This window comes from Hippocampus zosterae, chromosome 2, assembly GCF_025434085.1.
Source record: "Hippocampus zosterae strain Florida chromosome 2, ASM2543408v3, whole genome shotgun sequence".
In the NCBI taxonomy this organism is placed as follows: domain Eukaryota; kingdom Metazoa; phylum Chordata; class Actinopteri; order Syngnathiformes; family Syngnathidae; genus Hippocampus; species Hippocampus zosterae.
In genome coordinates this window covers 2,520,691-2,534,258 of record NC_067452.1, presented here as the reverse complement: position 1 = coordinate 2,534,258, position 13,568 = coordinate 2,520,691, and the positions used below count along the sequence as shown (strand labels likewise).

At 48.6% G+C, this 13,568-nt stretch overlaps 1 protein-coding gene across 4 annotated transcripts in view; it reads left to right on the top strand.

Moving 5' to 3' along the window:
- itpr3 (inositol 1,4,5-trisphosphate receptor, type 3) overlaps positions 1 to 13,568 on the top strand; it is a 255,817-nt gene that overhangs the window by 208,337 nt on the left and 33,912 nt on the right. For all 4 annotated transcript variants that reach the window (XR_007961438.1, XM_052058664.1, XM_052058663.1 and 1 more), the window contains 4 exons: positions 4,320 to 4,484; positions 4,555 to 4,744; positions 4,826 to 4,930; positions 12,768 to 12,886. Coding sequence is in view for 3 of the 4 variants with exons in the window: in XM_052058664.1 (XP_051914624.1) it covers positions 4,320 to 4,484; positions 4,555 to 4,744; positions 4,826 to 4,930; positions 12,768 to 12,886 (579 nt within the window). In the remaining variant the exon portion in view is untranslated. The remainder of the gene's footprint in view (positions 1 to 4,319; positions 4,485 to 4,554; positions 4,745 to 4,825; positions 4,931 to 12,767; positions 12,887 to 13,568) is intronic.

Sequence of the window (13,568 nt, the reverse complement as noted above, 5' to 3'; positions counted from 1 at the left end):
CCGAGTCGTTCCCAGGCAAGCTGGGTGACATAGTCTCTCCAGCGTGTCCTGGGTCTTCCTCGGGATCTCCTCCCGGTGGGACATGACCGGAACACCTCGCCGGGGAGGCGCTCAGGAGGCATCCGAATCAGATGCCCAACCCACCTCATCTGGCTCTTCTCGATGTGGAGGAGAAGCGGCTCGACTCTGAGCCCCTCCCGGATGACTGAGCTTCTCACCTTATCTCTAAGGGAGAGGCCGGACACCCTGCGGAGAAAACTCATTTCAGCCGCTTGTATCCGGGATCTCGTTCTTTCGGTCACGACCCATAGCTCGTGACCATAGGTGAGGGTTGGGACGTAGATCGACCGGTAAATGGAGAGCTTCGCCCTTTGGCTCAGCTCCTTCTTCACCACAACAGACCAATACAACGTCCGCATCACAGCAGACGCTGCACCGATCCGCCTGTCGATCTCCCCCTCCCTCCTACCCCCACTCGTGAACAAGACCCCAAGATACTTGAACTCCTCCACTTGGGGTAAGATCTCCTCCCCGACCCGGAGGGGGCACTCCACCCTTTTCCGACTGAGGACCATGGTTTCAGATTTGGAGGTGCTGGTTTTCATCCCAACCGCTTCACACTCGGCTGCGAAACGCTCCAGTGAGAGTTGGAGAGCCCCGTTTGAAGGAGCCAACAGCACCACATCATCTGCAAAAAGCAGGGATGCAATACTGAGGCCCCCAAAACGGACCCCCTCAACGCTTCGGCTGCGCCTAGAAATTCTGTCCATAAAGGTTATGAACAGAATGGGCGACAAAGGACAGCCTTGGCGAAGTCCTACCCCCACTGGAAACGATTCCGACTTACTGCCGGCAATGCGAACCAAACTTTGACATCGGTGGTATAGTGACCGAACCGCCCGTATCGGGGTTCGGTACCCCATACCCGCGAAGCACCCCCCACAGAACTCCCCGAGGGACACGGTCAAACGCCTTCTCCAAGTCCACAAAACACATGCAGACTGGTTGGGCGAATTCCCACATACCCTCAAGGACCCTGCTAAGGGTGTAGAGCTGGTCCACTGTTCCACGGCCGGGACGAAAACCACACTGCTCCTCCTCAATCTGATGCTCGACTTCCTCATGGACACTCCTCTCCAGCACCCCTGAATAGACCTTACCAGGGAGGCTGAGGAGTGTGATCCCTCTGTAGTTAGAACACACCCTCCGGTCCCCCTTTTTAAAAAGAGGGACTACCACCCCGGTCTGCCAATCCAGAGGCACTCTCCCTGTTGACCACGCGATGTTCCAGAGGCGTGTCAACCAGGACAGCCCCACAACATCCAGAGCCTTGAGGAACTCCGGGCGGATCTCATCCACCCCTGGGGCCTTGCCACCGAGGAGCTTTTTAACCACATCGGTGACTTCAACCACAGAGATAGGAGAGCCCACCTCAGAGTCCCCAGGGTCTGCTTCCTCCAAGGAAGGCGTGTTGGTGGAGTTGAGGAGGTCTTCGAAGTACTCTGCCCACCGGTTCACAACGTCCCAAGTCGAAGTCAGCAGCGCCCCATCCCCACTGTACACAGTGTTAGTGGTGCACTGCTTCCCCCTCCTGAGACGTCGGATGGTGGACCAGAAGTTCCTCGAAGCCGTCCGGAAGTCGGCTTCCATGGCCTCACCGAACTCTCAACAATAGAGGCACGGAACATGGTCCACTCGGGCTCAATGTCCCCCGCCTCCCCCGGAACATGGGAAAAGCTCTGTCGGAGGTGCGAGTTGAAACTCCTTCTGACAGGGGATTCCGCCAGACGCTCCCAACAAACCCTCACTATACGTTTGGGTCTGCCAGGACGGACCAGCATCTTCCCCCACCATCGGAGCCTACTCACCACCAGGTGGTGATCAGTTGACAGCTCCGCCCCTCTCTTCACCTGAGTGTCCAGAACATGCGGCCGCAAATCCGATGATACAACTACAAAGTCGATCATCGAACTGCGGCCTAGGGTGTCCTGGTGCCAAGTGCACATATGGACACCCTTATGTTTGAACACGGTGTTCGTTATGGACAATCCGTGACGAGCACAGAAGTCCAATAACAAAACACCACTCGGGTTCTGATCGGGGGGGCCGTTCCTCCCAATCACGCCCCTCCAGGTCTCACTGTCATTGCCCACGTGAGCATTGAAGTCCCTCAGCAGAACAAGAGAGTCCCCAGCAGGAGTAAGGGTGGGTATGCTGAGCTGCTGTTTGGTGCATATGCACAAACAACAGTCAGGACCCGTCCACCCACCCGAAGGCGGAGGGAGGCAACCCTCTCGTCTACCGGTGTGAACCCCAATGTACAGGCACTGAGCCGGGGGGCAATGAGTATGCCCACACCTGCTCTGCGCCTCTCACCGTGAGCAACTCCAGAGTGGAAGAGAGTCCAACCCCTCTCGAGAGAACTGGTACCAGAACCCAGGCTGTGTGTGGAGGCAAGTCCGACTATATCCAGTCGGAAATTCTCTGCCTCGCACACCAGCTCGGGCTCCTTTCCTGCCAGAGATGTGACATTCCATGTCCCAAGAGCTAGCTTCTGCAGCCGAGGATTGGACCGCGAGGGTCCTCGCCTTTGGCTGCCGCCCAGCTGACTTTGCACCCGACCCCTTTGGCCCCTCTCATGGGTGGTGAGCCCATGGGAAGGGGGACCCACGTTGCCTCTTCAGGCTGTGCCCAGCCGGGCCCCATGGGTGTAGGCCCGGCCACCAGGCGCTTGCCAACGAGGCCCACCTCCAGGCCTGGCTCCGGAGGGGGGCCCCGGTGACCCGCGTCCGGGCAAGGGAAACCTAGATCCATTTATTGCAATCATCATTGGGGTCTTTGAGCCGTGCTTTGTGTGGCCCCTCACCTAGAACCTGTTTGCCATGGGTGACCCTCCCAGGGGCATGAAACCCCAGACAACTTAGCTTCTAGGATCATTGGGACACACAAACCCCTCCACCACGGTAAGGTGACGACTCACAGAGGGGAGGATGAAGTGCATTAAACAGTAATCAGAAAATTCCAGTGGTGCATGGGCAAAAGATCCGTATGAGACTTGAAGTGTCGTGTAGCAATGAGCCAGTTTTCGGTGGTGCAGAGTAGGGCAGAAGGTGCAAATTTTTATTATAGCAAGATGGATGAATCTACAATAACGTAACTTGACGAACTCGCTGGCTCTCTTCCCCCTCTTACGACAAAGTTTTCATGCTCTGAAAAGAACAGCCGCCCCGCCAGCTATTAACTCCATACAACATTGTGGGTTTGTGTGTGTTGGCGAAAAAAAACTCCAACCGTAGACACCCTAATGCTGAGCAAGTCTTATCTCGAGTCAGCGGCATAGGGTCACTAAACTGAACGAAAATGAAAAAACATAATACTAGGGAGCGCATAACCGAGCAGCCACTCGTGCTGGCACTATCTTGACTCCAATAGCCCCAACTGACTCGCCATTTAAAGGGTGATGGCCAAATTTAGAATTGCAAACATTCATGCCAATTGTCAAGGAACTTAATTTATTATTCACAATACATTTCACTGCTTCCTTAGACCTGTATTACATTATGTGTGCTCATTTTAAACCCAGAGTTGTTCTTGTGGTATGTTGTCATTTGTCTTGACACAGTACCAGCCATCTCGTTACCTAATTTAACCATAATTTTCCCGCCAGACGCACAGTTCCAAATAATGTGCGTTTTTGGGACGCAAGGAAATTTCTTCTTACAAAAAAAAAAACTACGGTAAATATTTTTTCCAGCAACTAACTCAGTTTGAATCACCGCCATTGTTGTTTTGATCTCGCATTAAGTTATCTCGCGTGACGAAATTTTCGTTCTCGCGAGACAAGATTGGCGAGATCGGCCTTCACTTTGTGGAAAGCAGATGATTGCCAATTGTGTAATGTTAAAACAAGGTTTGCGAACAAGTGTTGCGAAAGTTTATTGCGAAGATATGAACTCAAAGACTGAACCATGGGATGAAATAAGAACCTATTTCTCAGCAAATCTTGTATGCCTGAATTATTTACATTTTTGTAGCATTTGTTTATAAGAAATAATTGTATCCAATCCAATAAACATAATATCAATATATATTGTTGTTGTTTGTGTTATTATCATATGCAATTAAATAAGTAGACAATTTCATAATTCGAAATTTGGGACTCTCTAAATCCATAATGGGACTCATACTTTTCTGATCAGCGAGTCCTTGGGACTCGCAGGGCAGAAACTGTAGAATTATCACCAAGTACATGTATTTTATTGCTCCCCAAGCCTCCTCGTGGCAGTCATATGACACGATGGTTCCTGTCTTTCTTGCAGCTGATCAACAAGGTGGTGTTTGTGGTGAGCTTTGTGGGTAACAATGGTACGTTCATCATGGGCTACAAGGCCATGGTGATGGACGTGGAGTTCCTGTACCATCTGGCCTATGTGCTAACATCCACATTGGGCCTCTTTGTGCATGAACTATTCTACAGTATCTTGGTATGAAGCTAGTGAGATCCACCAATTTGCGAAGGCTTCCTACAGCTAACATGCGTGTCCATGTTGTCAGCTCTTTGACCTGATTTACCGCGAGGAGACGTTGTTCAACGTGATCAAGAGTGTGACGCGCAACGGACGCTCCATCTTGCTGACTGCTCTGCTCGCTCTCATCCTTGTCTACCTCTTCTCCATCGTGGGTTTCCTGTGCCTCAAGGAGGACTTCATCATGGAGGTGGACCCACTACCACATATTGCCCCAGGTAATTCCAAGGTGTTTCCCCCCCAAGATACAATCAACATAGTCTTGCTACCCAATGATCATTAAGTGTTTTCTGTGTCAGCCCCTCAGCAGAGAAACACGGCACAGGACTTCCTCAAGTCGTGTTCTGCAGATGGCATCCACTGTATGGCGGAGGGTGACATTGCAGCTGAGAGTGAGGACAGTGGTATGCATTCACTTTTGGTTCAGGTACTTTTTGTATGCCATCAAAGTGATGACCAGAGAATGAGTACGACACCCGACGTCATTCACTGGATCCTGATCATTTCATGTACAGTTGAATTACTACAAACTCAACTCAACTGTAAGTATAGAGCACTTTCAAACAGGCACCGCTGTATGCAAAGTGCTCTACATGGAGCAATCTTAGGCTATACCAGTGTTTTTCAATTAGCGCCCCTGGAGGGGCGCGAGGCTCCATTAAAGGGGCGCGTTTGACCTCGGGGAACATGCTTCCATCCATCCATCCATCCATCTTCTACCGCTTATCGGGGGCCGGGTCGCGGGGGCAACAGCTTTAGCAGGGAAGCCCAGACTTCCCTCTCCCTAGCTACTTCTTCCAGCTCGCCCCGGGGGATCCCGAGGCGTTCCCAGGCCAGCTGGGTGACATAGTCTCTCCAGCGTGTCCTGGGTCTTCCTCGGGGTCTCCTCCCGGTGGGACATGCCCGGAACACCTCACCAGGGAGGCGTTCAGGAGGCATCCGAATCAGATGCCCAAGCCACCTCATCTGGCTCCTCTCGATGTGGAGGAGAAGCGGCTCGACTCGGAGCCCCTCCCGGATGACCGAGCTTCTCACCTTATCTCTAAGGGAGAGCCCGGACACCCTGCGGAGAAAACTCATTTCGGCCGCTTGTATCCGGGATCTCGTTCTTTCGGTCACGACCCATAGCTCGTGACCATAGATGAGGGTTGGAACGTAGATCGGCCGGTAAATTGAGAGCTTCGCCCTTTGGCTCAGCTCCTTCTTCACCACGACAGACCGATACAACGTCCGCATCACAGCAGACGCTGCACCGATCCGCCTGTCGATCTCTCGCTCCCTCCTGCCCTCACTCGTGAACAAGACACCAAGATACTTAAACTCCTCCCCTTGGGGCAAGATCTCCCCCCCGACCTGGAGGGGGCACTCCACCCTTTTCCGACTGAGGACCATGGTTTCCGATTTGGAGGTGCTGATTTTCATCACAACCGCTTCACACTCGGCTGCGAAACGCTCCAGTGAGAGTTGGAGATCCCTGTTTGAAGGAGCCAACAGCACCACATCATCTGCAAAAAGCAGGGATGCAATACTGAGGCCACCAAAACGGACCCCCTCAACGCTTCGGCTGCGCCTAGAGATTCTGTCCATGAAGGTTATGAACAGAATCGGTGACAAAGGGCAGCCTTGGAGGAGTCCTACCCTCACTGGAAACGATTCCGACTTACTGCCGGCAATGCGGACCAAACTCTGACATCGGTGGTATAGTGACCGAACAGCCCGTATCAGGGGGTTCGGTACTCCATACCCACGAAGCACCCCCCACAGAACTCCCCGAGGGACACGGTCAAACGCCTTCTCCAAGTCCACAAAACACATGTAGACTGGTTGGGCGAATTCCCACATACCCTCGAGAACCCTGCTAAGGGTGTAGAGCTGGTCCACTGTTCCACGGCCGGGACGAAAACCACACTGCTCCTCGTCAATCTGAGGCTCGACTTCCTGGCGGACCCTCCTCTCCAGCACCCCTGAATAGACCTTACCAGGGAGGCTGAGGAGTGTGATCCCTCTGTAGTTGTAACACACCCTCCGGTCCCCCTTTTTAAAAAGAGGGACTACCACCCCGGTCTGCCAATCCAGAGGCACTCTCCCCGTTGACCACGCGATGTTGCAGAGGCGTGTCAACCAGGACAGCCCCACAACATCCAGAACCTTGAGGAACTCTGGGCGGATCTCATCCACCCCTGGGGCCTTGCCACCGAGGAGCTTTTTAACCACATCGGTGACTTCAACCACAGAGATAGGAGAGCCCACCTCAGAGTCCCCAGGCTCTGCTTCTTCCAAGGAAGGCATGTTGGTGGAGTTGAGGAGGTCTTCGAAGTACTCTGCCCACCGGTTCACAACGTCCCGAGTCGAAGTCAGCAGCGCCCCATCCCCACTGTACACAGTGTTCGTGGTGCACTGCTTCCCCCTCCCGAGACGTCAGATGGTGGACCAGAATTTCCTCGAAGCCGTCCGGAAGTCGGCTTCCATGGCCTCACCGAACTCTTCCCATGCTCGGGTTTTTGCCTCGGTGACCACCGAAGCTGCGTTCCGCTTGGCCAGTCGGTACCCGTCAGCTGCCTCTGGGGTCCCACAGGCCATAAAGGCTCGATAGGACTCCTTCTTCAGCTTGACGGCATCGCTTACTGCTGGTGTCCACCAGCGAGTACGAGGGTTACCGCCACGACAGGCACCAACCACCTTACGGCCACAACTCAGATTGGCCGCCTCAACAATACAGGCACGGAACATGGTCCACTCGGACTCAATGTCCCCCGTCTCCCCCGGAACATGGGAAAAGCTCTGTCGGAGGTGGGAGTTGAAACTCCTTCTGACAGGGGATTCCGCCAGACGCTCCCAACAAATCCTCACAATACGTTTGGGTCTGCCAGGACGGACCGGCATCTTCCCCCACCATCGGAGCCTACTCACCACCAGGTGGTGATCAGTTGACAGCTCCGCCCCTCTCTTCACCCGAGTGTCCAGAACATGCGGCCGCAAATCCGATGACACGACCACAAGGTCGATCATCGAACTACGGCCTAGGGTGTCCTGGTGCCAAGTGCACACGTGGACACCCTTATGTTTGACCAAGGTGTTCGTTATGGACAGTCCGTGACGAGCACAGAAGTCCAATAACAAAACACCACTCGAGTTCTGATCGGGGGGGGCGTTCCTCCCAATCACGCCCCTCCAGGTCTCACTGTCATTGCCCACGTGAGCATTGAAGTCCCCCAGTAGAACAAGGGAGTCCCCAGCAGGAGTACTCTCCAGCACACCCTCCAAGGACTCCAAAAAGGGTGGGTATGCTGAGCTGCTGTTTGGTGCATATGCACAAACAACAGTCAGGACCCGTCCCCCCACCCGCAGGCGGAGGGATGCAACCCTCTCGTCCACCGGTGTGAACCCCAATGTACAGGCACTGAGCCGGGGGGCAATAAGTATGCCCACACCTGCTCTGCGCCTCTCACCGTGAGTAACTCCAGAGTGAAAGAGAGTCCAACCCCTCTCGAGAGGACTGGTACCAGAACCTAGGCTGTGTGTGGAGGCAAGTCCGACTATATCCAGTCGGAACTTCTCTGCCTCACACACCAGTTCGGGCTCCTTCCCTGCCAGAGAGGCTACCGTCCTAAAATAATATGCATTTGCACCTCCGCTACGTTAGGGGGCAGTGGCACTCTTGTTGGCAGAGTTTGCGCAGGGAGCATTCTCAGGGCGGAAATAGGACGAGGCGTATCTAGTGCTTGGCTTCCATGTGACTGCGGTGGCAGACAAGGAAAGATCGATGTTCTTACTGTGTCTAAAAATTCTGGTAGCGGACAGCATGAAGCCAAATAAATTAAGGTGTCACTTAAAGACATTACACCCCAATAACGCTGATAAGTTCCTTGAGTTTATTTCAGCGAAAACGTGCCGAACATTGCCAAGAATCATGCCTCTTTGTGACTGCTAATTCAGTAAACTAAAAGACAGGTCCCGGCTACACATTGAGAGTTGCTGTGACCTGCTTCAAACCTCGCTTCGAAAAGATGTGCATTGCAAAACGTGCTCATTGTAGCCATTAATCCAGACATCATCTTTGATTAAAAAAAAAAAGCACAAATTATTTTATATATTTTTGTTTTGCTGGTTAAAGTTTTATTTTTTTATATTGTGCTCCAGAGATAATGGTGATTAGTTTGAATGTGTTATTAGTTATGGATTTTATGTAATTTTATTTTTCAGTATCGTATGGTTTGACATGGTCAGTCAAAATTTAATGTTACTTTTGAATTTCAGATGCACTTTAAATCTTTTTTGTTCGTTACTAAAGCGATCCTTTGTTGTAAATTGGTCCATATTTCTTATACGTGAATAAGGATACAGTGTTATGCAAAGGTGTACTGATAACAATTCTATGGAAATGATACTATTTATAGTCGTGCGGGAGAGGGGAGGGCGCGAGATGTTATCCTCTTCCTTGAGGGAGGGGGGGCATGACAGAAAATACTTGAGAACCACTGGGCTGGTATAAAAGATGGTATAATCTTAAGACTCAACAACATCGATTTTTTTTTTGTTGAGATTTTGAAATACAATATGACTGGGCCGGGGCATCAAAGTTTTAATTTTGTTTCTTTCACCACAAAGAAAGAAATGCCTAATGACTCCCCTTCACATCCTCCTAAAAATAGTCACATTCTGAAGACATTCACATGAGAATATTCTGTTATACAAATAGGGTGGCCCGGTGGTCCAGTGGTTAGCGCGTCGACCTCACAGTGCAGAGGTGCAGGGTTCAATTTCGGCTTAGGCCTCCTTGTGTGGAGTTTGCATGCTCTCCCCGTGCCCGCGTGGGTTTTCTCCAGGTACTCCGGTTTCCTCCCACATTCCAGAAACATGCAAGCAAAAACTGTCCCACTGGGTGTGAGTGTGAACGTGGATGGTTATTCGTCTGGGTGTGCGCTGCGATTGGCTGGCAACCGGTTCAGGGTATCCACCTCCGACTGTCCGAAGACAGCTGTGATAAGCTCCAGCACCCCCCGTGACCCCAGTGAGCATAAAGCGGTTTGGAAAATGAATGAATGAAAATAAATATATATATTTATACATATACTCACCGGCCACTTTATTAGGTACACCATGCTAGTAGCGGGTTGGATCCCCTTTTGCCTTCAGAACTTCCTCAATTCTTCGTGGCATAGATTCAACAAGGTGCTGGAAGAATTCCTCAGATAGTTTGGTCCATATTGACATGATGGCATCACACAGTTGGAGCAGATTTGTCGACTGCACATCCATGATGCGAATCTCCCGTTCCACCACATCTCAAAGATGCTCTATTGGATTGAGATCTGGTGACTGTGGAGGCCATGTAAGTACAGTGAACTAATTGTCATGTTCAGCAAACCAGTCTGAGATGATTCTAGCTTTATGACATGGCGCATTATCCTGCTGAAAGTAGCCATCAGAAGTTGGGTACATTGTGGTCATAAAGGGATGGACATGGTCAGCAACAGTACACCGGTAGGCTGTGGCGTTGCAACGATGCTCAATTGGTACCAAGGGGCCCAAAGAGTGCTAAGAAAATGTTCCCCACACAGTTACACCACCACCACCAGTCTGAACCGTTGATACAAGGCAGGATGGATCCATGCTTTCATGTTGTTGACGCCCAATTCTGACCCTACCAACCCGAATGTCGCAGCAGAAATCGAGACTCATCAGACCAGGCAACGTTTTTCCAATCTTCTACTGTCCAATTTCGATGAGCTTGTGAAAAATGTAGCCTCAGTTTCCTGTTCTTAGCTGAAAGGAGTGGCGCCCGGGAGTGGTCTTCTGCTGCTGTAACCCATCTGCCTCAAAGATTAAGATATCCTTTATTTGTCCCACACTGGGGAAATTTACAGCCTCCACCAGCAAGAATGTGGGTAGAAAGAAGAAAGAAGAAAAAACAAACAAAGTTCGACGTACCGTGCATTCAGAGATGCTCTTCTGCCTACCTTGTATTGTTTTGTGTTTTTTGTTATTGTAAAGTGTCCTTGGGTGTCTTGAAAGGTGCTTATAAATAAAATGTATTATTATTATTATTATTATTATTATTACTGCTGCCTTTCTATCAGCTCGAACCAGTCTGGCCATTCTCCTCTGATTGGCTGGCATCAACAAGGCATTTCCGCCCACAGAACTGCCGCTCACTGGATATTTTTTCTTTTTCGGACCATTCTCTGTAAACCCTAGAGATGGTTGTGCGTGAAAATCCCAGTAGATCAGCAGTTTCTGAAATACTCAGACCAACCCTTCTGGCACCAACAACCATGCCACGTTCAAAGTCAATCAAATCACCTTTCTTCCCTATACTGATGCTTGGTTTGAACTGCAGGAGATTGTCTTGACCATGTCTGCACTGAGTTGTCAACATGCAGTTGGACAGGTATACCTAATTAAGTGGCCGGTGAGGGTATGTATGTGTATATATATATATATATATATATATATATATATATATATATATATATATATATATATATATATATATATATATATATATATATATATATATATATATTAGAGCTGTCAACCGATTAAAATATTTAATCTAATTAAAAATGCAACTGTCCTAATTAACTCAAATCAACAAAAAAATTAATCGTGATTACTCACACATTTTTTATCGTTTCAGAATTTCCTTTTACATTTTTTGTCCTATTTTTCCCCCATTTCAATGCTCTCATCAACTTGGAATCGCGAATCAGTTTTCGATGTGCCAAATGCAAATATTTACTGAAATAACAATTTCAGTAAATGCAAACAATGAACATTTTTCACTTGGAGCAGTTGTTCACACAATAATCTCTCACACAATATCAATCCATCAACAACAGTGAAAAAAAATATTCTGTCACACAACAGCTGCTTTAGCAGCTTTTTTTAATGAAATCAAAACAGAGCAATATAACATTATAAAGTGCACATCTAAGGTAAACTAGTACTCAGCCTATAGTGGATTTAAACCATGGTTGCATAGTTCGTTTTTCTCAAGTTTGCTTTGAACACAGCAGTCTGTTTCTGTATGTTTGTTGGAGAATAACGAGACCCCGTACACCAGTGTTCGTTATGTGCCGCTGTATTCAAAACTGTCGGCCGTACAAACAAAGTAAGCACTTCCCACGTGCTGCTGGGGCAAACCATTCTGAAAGATGGGGGATTTCACTCCCCCTAACACAGTCAGGCTATGTTGATTGTGTTGGTCCTTCTTGCGCGGAAGTCTCTCTACGGTTTTTGTGTAGACCTCATTTCGGATGACGACACTTGGTTCGATGACAACACTGGAGACGTTTGATTTTCGCTATGTCGCTACCACAGCAGCTCACTGTCACTGTCAGACGAACACAGAGAAGCTCCACCCGCTCTATTTATGTGGACACGGAACGCTGTAACCTTCCACACAAAATAGTTCCAAACAAGTTTGGTCTTGTCAGTGGAGCAATCTGGCAACTTTTTAAAAGTAAACTTTCCATTCATAAACTCTTAAGTATCCGTTTTAGGTGTCTCACGCTGCCGTGGCTGGAAAACAGACATGGACGTGGACTTCTGCAGCGTGCTTGTTGTTTTGTTTCTGGCGTATTTATAGAGCAACGTAACATCCGCTTGTTAGTGTGTTAATCTCGCGAGAAAAAATTTAATCCCGTTAAAATTCATTTAAATTAATGCCAATAAAAACGCGCTAAATTTACAGCTCTAATATATATATCCATCCATCCATTTTCTGAACCGCTTTATCCTCACTAGGGTCGCGGGGGGCGCTGGAGCCTATCCCAGCTGACTTCGGGCAGTGGGTGGGGGACACCCTGAATCGATTGCCAGCCAATCGCAGGGCACACAGAGACGAAGAACCATCCACGCTCACATTCACACCTAGGGACAATTTAGAGCGTTCAATCAGCCTGCCATGCATGTTTTTGGAATGTGGGAAGAAACCCACGCAGGCCCGGGGAGAACATGCAAACTCCACATAGGGAGGCCGGAGCTGGAATTGAACCCGGTATTGCTGCACTGTGAAGTCGACGTGCTAACCACTGGCATACCGGGCCACCCTATATATATATATATATATATATATATATATATATATATATATATATATATATATATATATACTGTATTTACGGTCATCATCATGTAAATTTACCTGTAGTGGGATTGAATTTTTTTTCCAAAATGCATACCTCTATTTGTGCAAATCAAACATGAACTAGTTTTCATTTTGCTTTTGTTCTGCAGATGAGTCTAACAATGAGCGCGCCTGCGACACACTTTTGATGTGTATTGTGACGGTGTTGAATCATGGCCTGAGAAACGGTGGCGGAGTGGGCGACGTCCTCCGTCAGCCCTCCAAGAATGTAAGCACTTGTATTGTATTGTATTTTAGCACTTTTATTGGTCGACTGTTGCCAGGTAACACATTTTTCGCCGCTACGGCGAGAAGAGCGGAAGTTGTGATTATTCATACTCATCTCATTGGACCTCAGTGAACTACTCATTCATTTTATTGGTCCATGTTTTTCCCACGATGGGAAAAAAAAATAATTAAAAAGACGCTTCATATTACACGCCGCAGTGTTGAAAGTGTGGAAAAAAAGTAGCGGCTTGTAATCCGGAAATTACGGTCTATATATATGTAGTACATACATACATACATACATATAATGGGCCAGCGGATCATTTTTCCCCCCCACCAATTAATGATAACATATTATTGAATATGTTGACATTCAGCTGTCGTTGTAATGTAGTAGTGACATCTACGGTATATAAATATATATATATATATATATAGATCTATAGATCGTCTAGATCTATTCGCAAAATGTAGGTTATTATTTTAAAAAATCATCTCCTTTCACATGTGCTAAAGGAGAGCACAAATACCAATTAAAAAAGGAGAACAGTCGACCATGTGTTAGTGTGATCATATAACAGGAAATGACATGCCACCACTGATATTCTAGCATGTCGACAGAAACACACCCTAAATGAGTGCAAAGGTGTCTTGTGTTGAGGAATGGGAGCTGTCAATTTGCT